The sequence below is a fragment of the Arvicanthis niloticus genome, chromosome 3 (genome assembly GCF_011762505.2).
Source record: "Arvicanthis niloticus isolate mArvNil1 chromosome 3, mArvNil1.pat.X, whole genome shotgun sequence".
Taxonomy (NCBI): Eukaryota; Metazoa; Chordata; class Mammalia; order Rodentia; family Muridae; genus Arvicanthis; species Arvicanthis niloticus.
In genome coordinates this window covers 97,253,983-97,267,609 of record NC_047660.1, presented here as the reverse complement: position 1 = coordinate 97,267,609, position 13,627 = coordinate 97,253,983, and the positions used below count along the sequence as shown (strand labels likewise).

General features: G+C 39.6%; 1 protein-coding gene across 29 annotated transcripts in view; it reads left to right on the top strand.

The window, feature by feature from the left end:
• The window catches only part of Cadps (calcium dependent secretion activator), a 431,715-nt gene that overhangs the window by 311,740 nt on the left and 106,348 nt on the right, over nt 1-13,627 (top strand). For 14 of the 29 annotated variants that reach the window (XM_076931554.1, XM_076931557.1, XM_076931556.1 and 11 more), the window contains 3 exons: nt 2,218-2,319; nt 3,980-4,043; nt 4,413-4,536. In XM_076931554.1, the coding sequence (XP_076787669.1) occupies nt 2,218-2,319; nt 3,980-4,043; nt 4,413-4,536 (290 nt within the window). Of the gene's footprint in view, nt 1-2,217; nt 2,320-3,979; nt 4,044-4,412; nt 4,537-6,891; nt 6,961-7,829; nt 7,848-13,627 lie in introns of all 29 variants that reach the window. The other 15 variants (XM_076931553.1, XM_076931550.1, XM_076931566.1 and 12 more) reach the window with 3 other exon arrangements.

Genomic DNA, 13,627 nt, shown 5'->3' with positions numbered 1-13,627 from the left:
GTTAAGTGGTGTTTAGTGAGCAAGGACCCAGTGGATCTCTCACCAAGTTTGCCAAATACCATCCCTATTACCAGTACCCTAAGAATACAAATCTGGCAGTTAGAGAGAGAGAGAGAGAGAGAGAGAGAGAGAGAGAGAGAGAGAGAGAGAGAGGTTTAGATTTGCTGTCAAGACCTTGCATTGCCTTATCACCTGATTTTGCAGGTAAACTCTCACGGAGAGCTTTTCAGTCTTAATGAGGTTCATTCGCTTTGTTTATGTTAAAAGTGAAACTATTCACACTAGCATTTGGTGATTAAGAAACAAATTAAAGTGATTATAACAATAAACATTTACTTGGCTTCAGTAGTGAGATTAACAATGTTCCTGTGGAGGGGCCAGGAAGCAGGAGCCCTCTGACTCTCTAACTGAGCATCAATAGGCAGGAGACAAAGCAGTCTACATTTGTGACACCACCCTTCCTCCCAAGAATAAGCTAAGAAGGTGAAGTACATCTAATCATTTAGGTTTTTTTTTTTTTTTTTTTTTTAAATCAGTTCAGCCCCAAGCAAAAAAGCTGAGTCCAAGGTTTCTTGGGCAAGGGATGCATCCTTACCATGGGATCAGTCTTATAGCTGGGGGTGTACCTCAGTAGTAGAATACTTTCCAAGCTCTTATGAGGCCCTGTTCATTCCTCAGCACCAGAGATAAAGATAGAGATAGAGATAGAGATAGAGATAGAGATAGAGATAGAGATAGAGATAGAGATAGAGATAGAGATGATAGAGATAGAAAGGGATAGAGATAGAGAGATAGAAAGAGAGATAGAGATAGAGAGATAGAAAGAGAGATAGAGAGAGACAGATGATATACATATACATATATATATATATATGCATACGTGTGTGTGTGTGTGTGTGTGTGTGTGTGTGTGTGTGTGTGTAAATAAATCACTAAAAGCGACAAACATCTCTAGGATGTGCGCTCTTATTTTCAAATCTTCTAGACAGATGCCAAAGATCAAGTCACAAGGTTTACTTAAAAAATGTTTTGTGAGAAATGTGCCTGTTTCTGTCCTCAAACCCCAGGATAAACTCACTGGCCACCACCGAATGCCTATTAAGGCTGCCTTTGATAACCTTACATGTTGTTTCTGTTAGAAGTTCAAACTTGCTTCAGGTCTGGCTGTTGAATCTTGTTTACTTAAAAAACAATGTACTATGTGACTGGCATGTTCACCCACATTTCTGGATGGAGGAAAAGAGTCATCCAAACCATTTCACTCTTAGTAGGAAATTACCACAGAAAGACTGGTGCTATTAGATTTGATGCACAATTAGCAGAGAGGGCTACAGATACGTACGTTACTTTGAACATTGTGTATTACAAACTGAGTGATTTAATAATGAGTAGAACAGATGCTTATATGGTACCTGGTTTTTGTAGCAATTTTCATAATAACTGAAGAGTTCCAAGCCCCAGAGCTAGTGAGACAAGTAATGCAAGCTAGAGATATGGCCAGGTAAATAGCTACCTCAGGTGAGGAAAAAAGGTGTTAGTTGACAACTACCAACTAATGCTCTGAATTTTCAAGACAGACCAGAAAACTTTTGTTTTGTAAAACTTCTCTAATTTTAAAAAATGATGGAAGAGCTGGAGAGATGGTTCAGTCAGCAAAGTACTTATTGCACTGGACTACAGACCTGGGTTTTGTCCTCCAGAACCTGCATTTAAAAGCAAGGTGCAGGAATAGGCAGCTGTACTCTCCAGCACTGGGGAAATCAGAGACATAGGAGCTTTGCTGGCCAGCTGACAAGCTTCTGGCTCAGTGTGAGATCCTGTCTAAAGGTGGAGAGCAATTGAGAAAGATACCTAATATTGATTTCTGACAGCCATGAGCATGCATGTGGGTGCACACAGGCATACACACATGCACACACATGCACAGGCACACACAGTGATGGTAACTTCTTCAGATGGTTTAAAAATCTATGACCAGTCAGAACCAGCGGGACTTAACCTGTGAGCCGTTTGACTATCTCTCAAGATTGCGATCCGGCTCTGCGATCCCCGACCATCTTCCACTTGAGAATCCCGCTCTGCACAGCAGGGCTTCTGTGGTCACAGCCATCATCATGCTTGTTGCCACTTAAGCAGACAGTTTCCTCCTGGTAGAGATTTGATTTGGTGGCGTCAGCATATGAGGTTCCCGTCACTTCACAACGTGTCTTCTTTCAGGCCTGATGGAATCGGAACTGTGACTGTTGAAGAAAAAGAACGCTTTGAAGAAATCAAAGAGAGACTCCGAGTTCTGCTGGAAAATCAAATCACACATTTCAGGTAAGAATCTATGGTTCAGGGGCCTATTGAGGTAACAATGAAGCTTGACTAAAAGGCTTTGGCTCCCAAAAACTATAAGTCTACCAGAGATACATAAGATCACTAAAGCATAATAGCTAAAGGAAGAAAAGCCAATCAATTGGATACAGCTCTCGTTAGTTACCTGACTTTGCATTCTTTGTCTGGTGCTTGTTTTAAGGCGAGATCTAATACAGCCCAGGCTGACCTCAAATTCTCTATGTAGCCAAAGGTTATCTTGAAGTCATAATACTGCAGACCCCACCACTTGAATGCTGGGATTATAGGAGTGCACCAAGACATACCAGCTTTTAGGCTGTGCTGGGAATTGAACCCAGGAATTTGGAAATCCTAAGAAAGGGATTTCTACCAACTGAAGTATCCCAGACCCAGCCCGCAAATTCATAAGTGCATTTTAATTGCTTAAAGAGCAAAGCTTTCCTCACGTGGTCTGACTGATAATTAATGTCATATAAAAAGTTGAAGATTCTTCAAGGTTCCTAGATAAAACAGTTTTTTTTTTTTAAATCCTACAATTTGAGTCATAGAGAATGGGGGCAAAATTAATGGCATTCATAAGAAATTACCCTTTCACCACTTCTGCTAGCTGTGCATAGAATGATAGAAATTTAAGTCAGCCCGGTTGGGGCTTGGGATGGCAACTGAACATTCAGCAGAAGATCACACACTTGATCTTCACACTATGCAATCCACTTCTCTCGAGTATAGCATATGGCACGTTTTTAATGCTATAATGTCCAAGATAGCAATTGTGCTTCTAATGGTTCCCGTATGCCAGTTGCAGGGTTGCAGGCTCGAACGGTACTGCCTTTTTTTTTTTTTTTTTCGAATCTATAAACAACTGTGTAAAATGGGTATAACCTCCAGCTAAACAATGAGCAAAACGAGGCTGGGAGAGATTCAGACCATGCCTCTGGCTGCCCGCTGTAGACTGAGTTGAAGTAGCCCATCCAGTTGTCTATACTTTAGAGAAGTGTTTTTGAAGGGCTCTTGGCCATCAGAGCCATTGATAGCGCCTGTAGCATTAAGCAATCTGTTTCTGTCTGTGCCACTGGAATCCTCCTTTTTATGGAATAAGATTTTGATGATGGTCCCTTAACTGACCATACGTTATAGCAGAACGTATCACCAATAGAGGAAAAGATCCAGTAACAGTAAAAGAAACTCCTAAGCAAATTAGGCAGAGTCAGGAACTTATCCCAAATGCAGACCTGCTTCTTGCTTCAAACCTTCAGGGATCTAAAGAAGTGTGTTTGCATTCCAGCTGGTTTAACTCCTGGTTTTCCATGCTGTCCTGTACTCTAACACACGAGGTCATGTTTTTGTTAGCTGGTGTTTTCCCTCACAATGGAAATCCAAGCTGAGCTCTGTGTCACCACTCTGAATATTCTGTTCTGCTGCAGACATTTACAGAGTCCCTCTACAGTCATTATTCACACATATACATATATACATTATATATACACATATATGGTGTGAACTAGGATTAGCATAACACAGTGTGACAAAATAAAAAGCATTTTCCGTTCCTCGGTACAAGTTGCCATAGGAATCAAACTGTAGCATACTTCCTGTGAAAATGTAATGGTGTGGGCAACCTGAAGCCTTGTGTCTTTTTTAGGTACTGCTTTCCGTTTGGTCGGCCTGAAGGTGCTTTGAAAGCTACTCTCTCACTCTTGGAACGGGTAAGAATGAACGGGAGACATATAAAGGGACATGCAAATAATTGCAAGCAAACAGTACAGTTAGATGACCTAGTTTGTAATTCTCAGAGGGTCTGTTTACCTTTCATGAAATACCAGAATAAAAGTGAGGAAACTGCCAATATCAGAAGTTTTATTTTCAGATTCCCAGCTAGTTACATTGAAGAGTCAGTCTGAGCCCTTCTCTGATGCCTGCACAAGCTTTGCCACCCCAGCTGTTCTGTGGTTTTCTTTCTACCCATGGTTATCTCATTAGTCAGCATTAAGGATTTTACACCTGAGCTCTTGAAAAGCCAAAATGAGTAACACATTGATTTAGAGCTTAATAATTCCCTTTCCTTTTGCCTGAAGGTTTTGATGAAAGATATTGTCACTCCAGTACCACAAGAAGAGGTCAAAACCGTCATCCGTAAATGCCTAGAGCAGGCTGCTCTAGTCAACTACTCACGCCTGTCTGAGTATGCCAAAATTGAAGGTAAGGCTTCTGTCTGGCACTAGTTTTGAATTTGAATTTTGGTATGCCTCCCTGGGAAAATCTATCTCTTTTCTTAATGGAAACCAGAAAACAGCGGTTCGTCTGACTTCGATAGACTAAATATACTTGAACTGTGGAAATGCCTTGGATGTGGCCAAATAAATAGAAGAAAGCTCAGGAGAGAGCTTTTAGAGGGAACCAACATTAAATATGGGATGTCATGTAATTACCAGGGTCCTTCTGAGAGTTTGTGTTGCTCTTCAATATTTTCTCTGAGGACGTTTACCTATGAAAGACCTGGGCTGCATTGTTACCTTCTTTAAATAGAGAAAAAGGAAGCTGTCTGCTGTCTATAGCTCATAGTATTGGAAATAAAACAGGAGTTGAAGAATACAATATTCAGGTTCTACTTAACTCTTTCTGATACCTTGCACGTCTTTTGTCTTTAGGGGACATTTCAAATGTGGTAACAGAGTCATATGGAACCAGCTTCAGGGGCTCCAAGTTGACTCTGGACTTCTTTCTTGTTACCAGGGATGTAGCAGGTGTATTGCTACTGCCATCTCAAATGTCAGGGATGCAGGCATTGATGACTATATAATTAAAAGGCACTTTGAGTAAATTCAAGAAGCTATGCTTCTTTGGGACCTATTCACTCTCAAAGACATTAATCACTTTTCATTGTTACCCCTGTTGGCTGCTATAGGGTGATTTGAAAACCACACCCAACCTGACCAGAGGTATAAGTGTATACATGTGGAAGTTCTGTGTGCAAGACTTGATGTGTCCACACTCTGGAATCTCATGTTCTCTCACACACGAAGCACATGACACCCAAATAAAGCAAGCAAAAGCACATTGCCCACCTTGGGCCATCAATCAGAGGAACAGCTGACTAGCACACACACACACACACACCTTCACATATACTGCCAATGTCCTGTTTCCTTAGAAAATTAGCTGACAATCTTGTTAAATTCCCAATGTTCTGTACATTACATGTCTTCCTCTCCCTCTCGGATTTTGTCTGTGTGACAATGCAAATTGTGTACCAGTGGTAATGAGTTCATTGTTATGCATCCAGGGAGAAACACTTAAGAATTGGGCACTAGAAGGGTGTTTATCAACTCTGGACTTGGTAATGAATAACAAAAAGAGAGGAAGGAGAAGATCGATGGTTAAAGGGCTTCATTAGCAAATAATTGTTCCAGCATCCCCAGCCCAGGACATAATGGTTGGTTGAATTGGGTAAAGTCAACCATGTAACTACTAATCCAAAAGCCAGAGACGGGATGGGATCAAGAAATGAAATGGTCAGTTTCTACAACTGCTGCCTCATGGGTCTTGGTCCAGCTATCACTAGTCTTTTGGTAAGATCTGCTCTCTTCTTTCAGATAAATAAATTTAAAACAAAAACAAAAAAAAACTTTGCGTTCTGTAAGTAAAAATGCATTCATTTCAGAAGTAGATCAGCTGGTCTGTAGTCTCCTTCTGTGCCTCAATTCTTCTTGGTTGTGTTAATTATCTTTTGCACTGTGACTTTTAGGTCTGGGGATTCTTTGAAGAAACCAATCTTTTTATTCCAACTCTCTTTTCAGAGAAGTACCTCATTCCACACTACTTGCTCTCTTCTGCTTTTCTCCTTCCTTGTCCGTGATTGGCTCAGCCACTTTTTGACACAACCTCTGCAAAAGTGGCTGAGACACCAATTTCAAAGCATGCTGGGATTGTTAATTCAGACAACCCCACATTCTCTGGCTGCATGTGTCAGGTTTTCTTCCATGAACATAGTCCATTGTAGGCTGGGATATTGCAGCTTCAAAGATATTACTACCAGACAGCTTTCTTTGAACAAGGCTCAGGTCCTACCCTCAGAAAAGAAATCCTCCTTTTTTTTTTTTCACTTGAGCCTCTTTGAACGTTATAAACTTATCCATCTGAGAATTTTGGAAAGAAAGAAGTTGTAGTAATATTGCTGGGAGACTATGTTTATGAAGAAATACCTCAAGAGCCTTAGATACTAAAGTCTGAAATCCTTAGTATCTTGGAGCCTTAAATCAATGAAATTCTGTTTCCCTCTACCCATGATGTTTTTGGTCATTGTATTCTTGCCAACGACTCTAAAGAGACATGTAAAATCATGGTCACAATCTCTTTCGTGGCTCACGGCATGCTGAATGGTTAATCCAGTAGTTCCTAAATTTCAAAACTCCTTTTTCTTTTATCCTGTGTTTATCCCAAAATACTCTGTGGCTATTTTCCCTTGAGCTAATGTAACGTTTTCCTCTAACCTATGACCTTGAACCTCTTTACCTCTGACCTAAGCCTCTTGCATGCCCAAATCCTCTTTTGTAGGGAAAAAGAGAGAAATGTATGAGCATCCTGTCTTCTGCTTGGCCTCCCAAGTGATGGATTTAACCATTCGTGAGTACCCACCCCCTCCTCACCATGCTGGCTTCACTCTCTCTGTTCCATTATTTCAAGAAATCCAGATCCAAACCAACTCACTCTCCTTGCTTCAAGTTTTTTAGCATTGGCTTGTCTGTTGATTCTGTCTGTGAAACCCAGTGTGAGAAGTCCAATCACTTTGTATCAGCCTAAAACAGGTTAGACAATTAAGCCATCTGTTTGTGATAAACTCAGATTTGTCTGTAAGTTTTTTCAGTTACCCTGTCTGTGACCTGAATGCATTTTTACTTTGCTTGTGTGTAACCCTAACTTGTAAAGTATTTGTCACTGGTACACAATCAAAAGGTGTCAGCTAAGCTGAGGAGCGTTGTACGAGGTGTCAGAAAAAGGACATTTGAGGTGAAGGCATGCCTTCTCTATCCACGTTTAACATGTCAAACTATAATGGGTATGAGATCACACAAGGTGGTCCATACTCTGAAAGTTAGATCTTCTATGCTTCCTATCTATTCTCTCTCAAGCTGGGAAGTTTTCCTCCTTCTCTCTGAAGAGTCATATTTGCCCTTGTCCTCAAAGCTCTGGCTGGAACACATGACTTAATTGTCATTTGAAGAGTTCATGTATGTTTCATAGCTTGATTTCACATTAAACTTAATTTACTAATTTTCTATTTGTGCAGCCTTTTCCACATCTGTGAAGGAGCCCTTTTTTTTTGCTGGCCCCCAAACTTTGGGGCGGTGGGAAGCCAAGGGCAAGCTCTTCTGTCCAATATCATGTATCACGCATAAGTGGGGGGCATTTTGGTCCACTTGCTCATTAATCTTGCATATGTGTTCTTGTTTCTCCTTCTCTTCTCTCCTCATTGTGCTCTCTCTTTCAAATAGAGAATCAAAAGGATGCAGGTGAACCGATTGTATATGCCTTATCAATTACCAGGACTGTCGAGTTATATTCAGTTGTTTTTTTGTTTTTGTTTTTTTTGTTTTTGTTAAGTAGCTCCTTAAAGTATGCGCTCCCAGAGAGCTCCCAGGAGTCGCAGTAATACTTAAGGAGTTAATTTGTGCTGTCTACATGCATCTCATGACCACTCACTGTTGGCCTTCAGAGAGTGGCACTTCCGTAAAGGTGTAAGTTTGAAGGAACAGCATTCTGGTTTGCTGCAGAACGTCCTTCACCCTTGGTTTCAGGGCCTCGAAATTTGGCCTTATGAGTGTATGGTGTTTTGTTTTGTATTTTTAAAGACACTGAACCAAATGAATCTTCCTTTTCACTTTTTCTTTTCTTTCTTCTTGTTTCTGTTTTCTGCCCTATGGAGAAGTTTGTGTTCTTTGGTGAGTGTTTATAGTCAAGAGGAGGCACTGGTGTCCATGTTGTGCATGTGTGTGCTGTGTGATAGACAGGGGGACTAAGCAGGAGCTGTTGTGAGAAAGTTCTCTGGCTTTGGAAATTTTCTTCTTGTTTCATCTCAGGTCTTCTGAGCCTATTTAGATGAGAGCTCTGAAATGAAATATTAATGAATATATAATATCAATCAGCGTCTTTAAGAGTTAAAAGATTCCATAAAGAATTCTCACCCACATAACAGTTGAACATATTTCAGAACAATTCAGAGAGCATTCCTAATGTGTGCCAAACACCAGGTTAGCAATAAATATTCCAACACTCAAAACTATGCTCAAGACATATGTACTCCAAGTAAGGAAGGTACTCATTCATTCATTCATTCAAGCATCCATCCTTCCATCTATTCACCCACCAGGCAAGTAATTGGCAAGAAGCTACCTTGCAGCAAGTACAGTTGTGAAGAGCCAGGAACTATCCAAATGAGGAAAAACAACGATTAGCTTCATGAAACATGAATACAAATGTGTAAATTTCAAATTCAATATCTTACAATCCCCACTGGTTATGTATCAGAGGAGTATGACATTGTTATAAAACCATGGACACATTCAAGATATTGAGTTTCAATTGCACATTGGAAGAGATACATTGGAATCAGTTCATAGAAGCTAGAGATTTGGGGACATAGCCTACACAGAGAAAAATGTAACAAGCTATAGAGCTGACAAAAATACTGTTCTTATATAAAATGCTCATGCCATGAATTTCATAAGCTAGGCATGGTTTTACATGCATTTAACACATTTAATCTTCAGAACCCTTATCTAGCTCCTCCCATTTTACAGATGAACAAGAAAAGGTTAAAGAAACACAAATGATGAACAAACACACAGACCTAGAAGCCCACACAAAGACCACATGCCTACCTATTCCAATACAACATGGCTGTAAATCAGTGTCAGACTGTGTGGCAACACAGTCAGTACAAGAGCTCTGTGGCCTGGACATGCCTTAAAGACAGGGATCTGTCTAAAAATGGTGGCACACTCCTGTATTCTAGCATTCAGGAGGTGGAGGCAGCAGCCCAGATGAGACCATAGTGACTTCAAGGCAAGACACAGCTTTGTAGCAAGGCCCTGACTTTAAAAAAGAAAGATGTTATGACTGTGTGTCCTGGTCTAAAGTTCCTTCCCCAGGAATCTCTGTGACTTTTGTATTCATATAGATTTTTTCAAAGGATAATTCCAACACATCTTACCTCTACAGGTGTCAGCCATTGAAGGTTCCTTAAGCAAAGCTAAAGATACTCTCCAGAAAAACCATATTAGCAGTGTTGAAAAGGAAGTTTGGAGTCCAGAAATAGAGTAAAACTGAACTTAAAATGTAATATCAAAGCAAAGATGAATGTGAACCTTGGGATACTTGAGCCCTCTCCTAAGCACAACAGGTCTCATTGTCTTCTTCCTTGGCCTTTAAATATTCTTATTTCTGGTATCATTTCCAGACCTTTCCAATTTTCCTAGAAAATAGAATAGAATAGAATAGAATAGAATAGAATAGAATAGAATAGAATAGAATAGAATAGAATAGAATAGAATAGAATAGATTAGATGATAAAATAGAATAGGTGATAGATAGATAGATAGATAGATAGATAGATAGATAGATAGATAGATAGATAGAGATAGATATGACAGACAGATGGCAGGTGGTAACAAGGAGCTGTCAGGCTTATGAGTGCAAATTGGAATGGGGTAAATACGATGCTAGGACTAGAATACACAGATCTTCTGGTATGTTTACTCAAAGCATTCTTTGAGAGGCTACAAGATTCTGACCATGGCTTCCTGGCTGACTTTATGCTTTCTATCTTGTGACAATATTAGAAATTAAATGTTCAGCTTAGTTACAATATCACAAGAAAAATAGAAATTCATAAGATTTCAGAAGTTTATAAAAAAAAAAACAACCTGTGATCCTACCAAAGAATTCTGTTATTTTTAAACACTTTCATTAAACTGTCACATGTTCTAAACCAAGCAAGCACTGAGGAATCAATACTATCATAACTATTTTTCCTTCACTCCTGAAATACCTGCATAATTTTCAGAGCATTATAGTGATTTCACTGGATTTTTTCCTTTAAATGTGCCAAGTATTTGTAAAATTTGTACAGATAAACCATTCGATGGGGATTGATACAGTAACAGGTAAGTGGAAAGAAAGAAGAGGAAAAAAGACAGACAGGAAGAAAGGTAGACAGACAGACAGGTATAAACAAGAAGGAAGGGAAGAAAAGAATTGAGGGAGGAAGAAAAAAGGGACATAAATAGCTAGATAAGTACATGTATGAATAATGGGTGGATAGATAAACAGAGGGAAAATGCAAGATCTTGGCCTGGACACTGCTGAGAACGTTATATGAATGATACAACTGGATCCTCACCTTAGACACATAAATATGCCTTCACTATTGCTCTGTTTATAGTTTAGCTTAGAAGGCTGTGTGTTCATGAAGGTGAGTAGCTTACTCAAGCAGTACTTGACTTCATGTCTAACTAAGTGCAAGTGATATGTTTTTGTCTCCTTTTACCATGCAGACCACAGAAATAGTGGGCACTTGGACAGTATCTAGTCAGTGGGTGAAGAGTAAAGGTACCTATATCTTTTTAATATAGGAAGAACACAAAATAACAGGCCAGTCTCATACAGGATCATATATTTGCCAAATCCTTACATTGTGAATTCTTCCTGCAATGTTTGTAGATATTTTTCCTCTTCCATTGACAGAAACCTTCTAGAGCATGTCAAATACAAGGAAGATACCTGGAAAAAATAGTAAAGTACTTGATGTACACATGTAAGAGTCTGAATTCAGATCCCCCAGCACCCATGTCAAAAGCTACACATGGTAACACATAATTCCAGCAGTGAAGAAGGTGGAAACATTAAGGTCATTGTCTTGCTGGTCAGCCAGACTAGCCTCCTCAATGAGGTGCAAGCCAGTAAGAGATACCATCTCAAAAATGAAGGTGGAAAAGACCAAGAAATGACATCTAAGGTTGACTTCAAGCCTCTCTCTCTCTTTCTCTCTTTCTCTCTTTCTCCCTCTCTCTCACACACATATACATACACATATGTACATGCACAGGCAAACACACATACACACACACACTCAAGGACCTCTAGAGTCTGTACCCCATAGATTTCATGCCTCTGCAATATCCAGTTTTGTTTCCCACTGATCTGGGTATTATTGAAAGAATAAAACACAACCAAGAGTACACTCTCACCAAACCACTGTGCAAACCCAGTGGCCCTACAGTCTACTCACAAGGAACCAGTGAGGGTAAATACTATTGTAAATACTGTTGTAGAGTGATGAGTATCTCTTGCTTCATGCTTTACACGTTAGGAGTTAAAGGTCTCTCTTCCCATCTCTTTTGTTTCAATGATGCCCAAATAAATCAGTTTCTAAGTCCCAATTATTCTGTGAGTAGCACTTCATTTATACTATACAAACAGTAAGGAAGACAAGGAAAAACACATTTATTTCCCAGGTATACCATTAGTTTACTAAGAAGAATATAATAATGTTGTCAGCCAACTGATGACATGTCATCAAATGTAGTGTGCATCCAGATTTCTGAAACATTCAGTGGGTTTTATGCACTGAGATAAGAAGTTGGTCTGTTTGCAGAAATATTTTTGTTTGTGAGCTGTAGCCTTTGATGTCTGTGCAATGTCTCAAGCCCTGTTCATAGAAATCTTGAAGTACTAAGTTGCTGGGCAACATACTCAGAATCAAACAACTGGGCAGGTACAGCTCTGGTCCAGACTTAAGCAGGAGCCTTTCTAGTCCCAGAGCTCATGGTTTCCATTTCTGCACCATGAAGTGCTTGTGACTTGTTAGCAATAAAATTGAAAGATCACAAAGTAGCCTCTCAAAGAAGAAATAAAAACAGGAAATTATTAGATAAGCCTGAACCTCATTTGACAAACCAGGAGTCAAGTCCTGGAGAAAAGCACTAAGATTTCAAATAAATGAAATGGTCATTCTCATGTCCCATGTCCCAGACACTCACTTTTCTTTCACTTTAGAAAAAGACGCTATCCACAGTCTATTGATGGGCCTACACTTCTAACCCTGCTGATGCTATCCAGCATCCAAGTATTTGAGTCACAGGATTGCAGATCTCAGGCAACACTGACTAGAACCAATCTAAACACTCATTCAAGCTAGACATTCAATCCCACGTTAGTTTTAACCCTGCAGACTTTACTTCATGCATCCATCATTATAAGGAGGCAGATTACCTTGCAAAACACTGTATGTCTAACTAATAAACTCTGTTTCTGCTCAGAAACAATCCCCTTCTCCCAAATCTTAGCAACTATCTATAGGCTAGGAATTTTCAGTAAAGCATTACTACAAGCTCTGGCATCTTCCTCAACACATCAATGGCTGGAAATTGGTAATAAGTGGGGTTTCCCTCAGTCATATCTGTCCCTCATGTGTTATTTCAGGGGCTGGCAGTTCGCTTGCTGGAACCAGAGATGGTCAGGTTATTTAAGGGCTAATTGGAGTGTCTCTCGCTCCTGGATGCCTCTCTTCCTTGGCTTAGCTATGCCTGCAGAGGAATTCTCTTTTTTGTTTTTCTGCAGTCACATTTAACTCTCTTTCTGGAAGCCAAGCAGAATTAATTGTGTAAACATGAGCAATGGTAATTGGGTAAATGAAGTTGGAAACCAAGGTATGATGTTTTTGTTTTGCTCTGTGAGGAAAAAAAAAATAGGACGCTTGTTTTTCTATGGTGGCAAACCTTACAGTAAGAATTCTGGACAGAGAGTTGGCAGGAAGGAATTTATGAATGTTTTTTCCCCAGGACTCATTGAGTTGAACCATGTGTCTGATGCCTCACAGGTTACAGATCAACCACAGACATCTCTGTGTTGTACTGTGCACTAGATCAAGTATTCTGATACAGATAATCAGTTACGAGGTGTAAAGGAGCATAGAGTTCGCATGAGAATTACACACTAAGGTAACAAACATTCACCACAAGAGCCATGAAGGTGTGTGATGGAGATGTCCCCAACTTTACAGAATGCTGTTAGCAACATGCCTTTTAAAAAAAAAATAAAACAATGAAAGGACAAGCCTTTCTTTCAATAACTTTATTTTAAAATGATTTCTACTAATTCTGTGGTCATACAATTTTTCCCAAAGAATTCAAATTAAGAGAAACTGATAAAGACTATTTCTACTTGTGTGCTGAAAACCACTGAGGTATTATAGCAAGGTCAGTCTTAAAGACCCCATATATGTCTTGCTTTT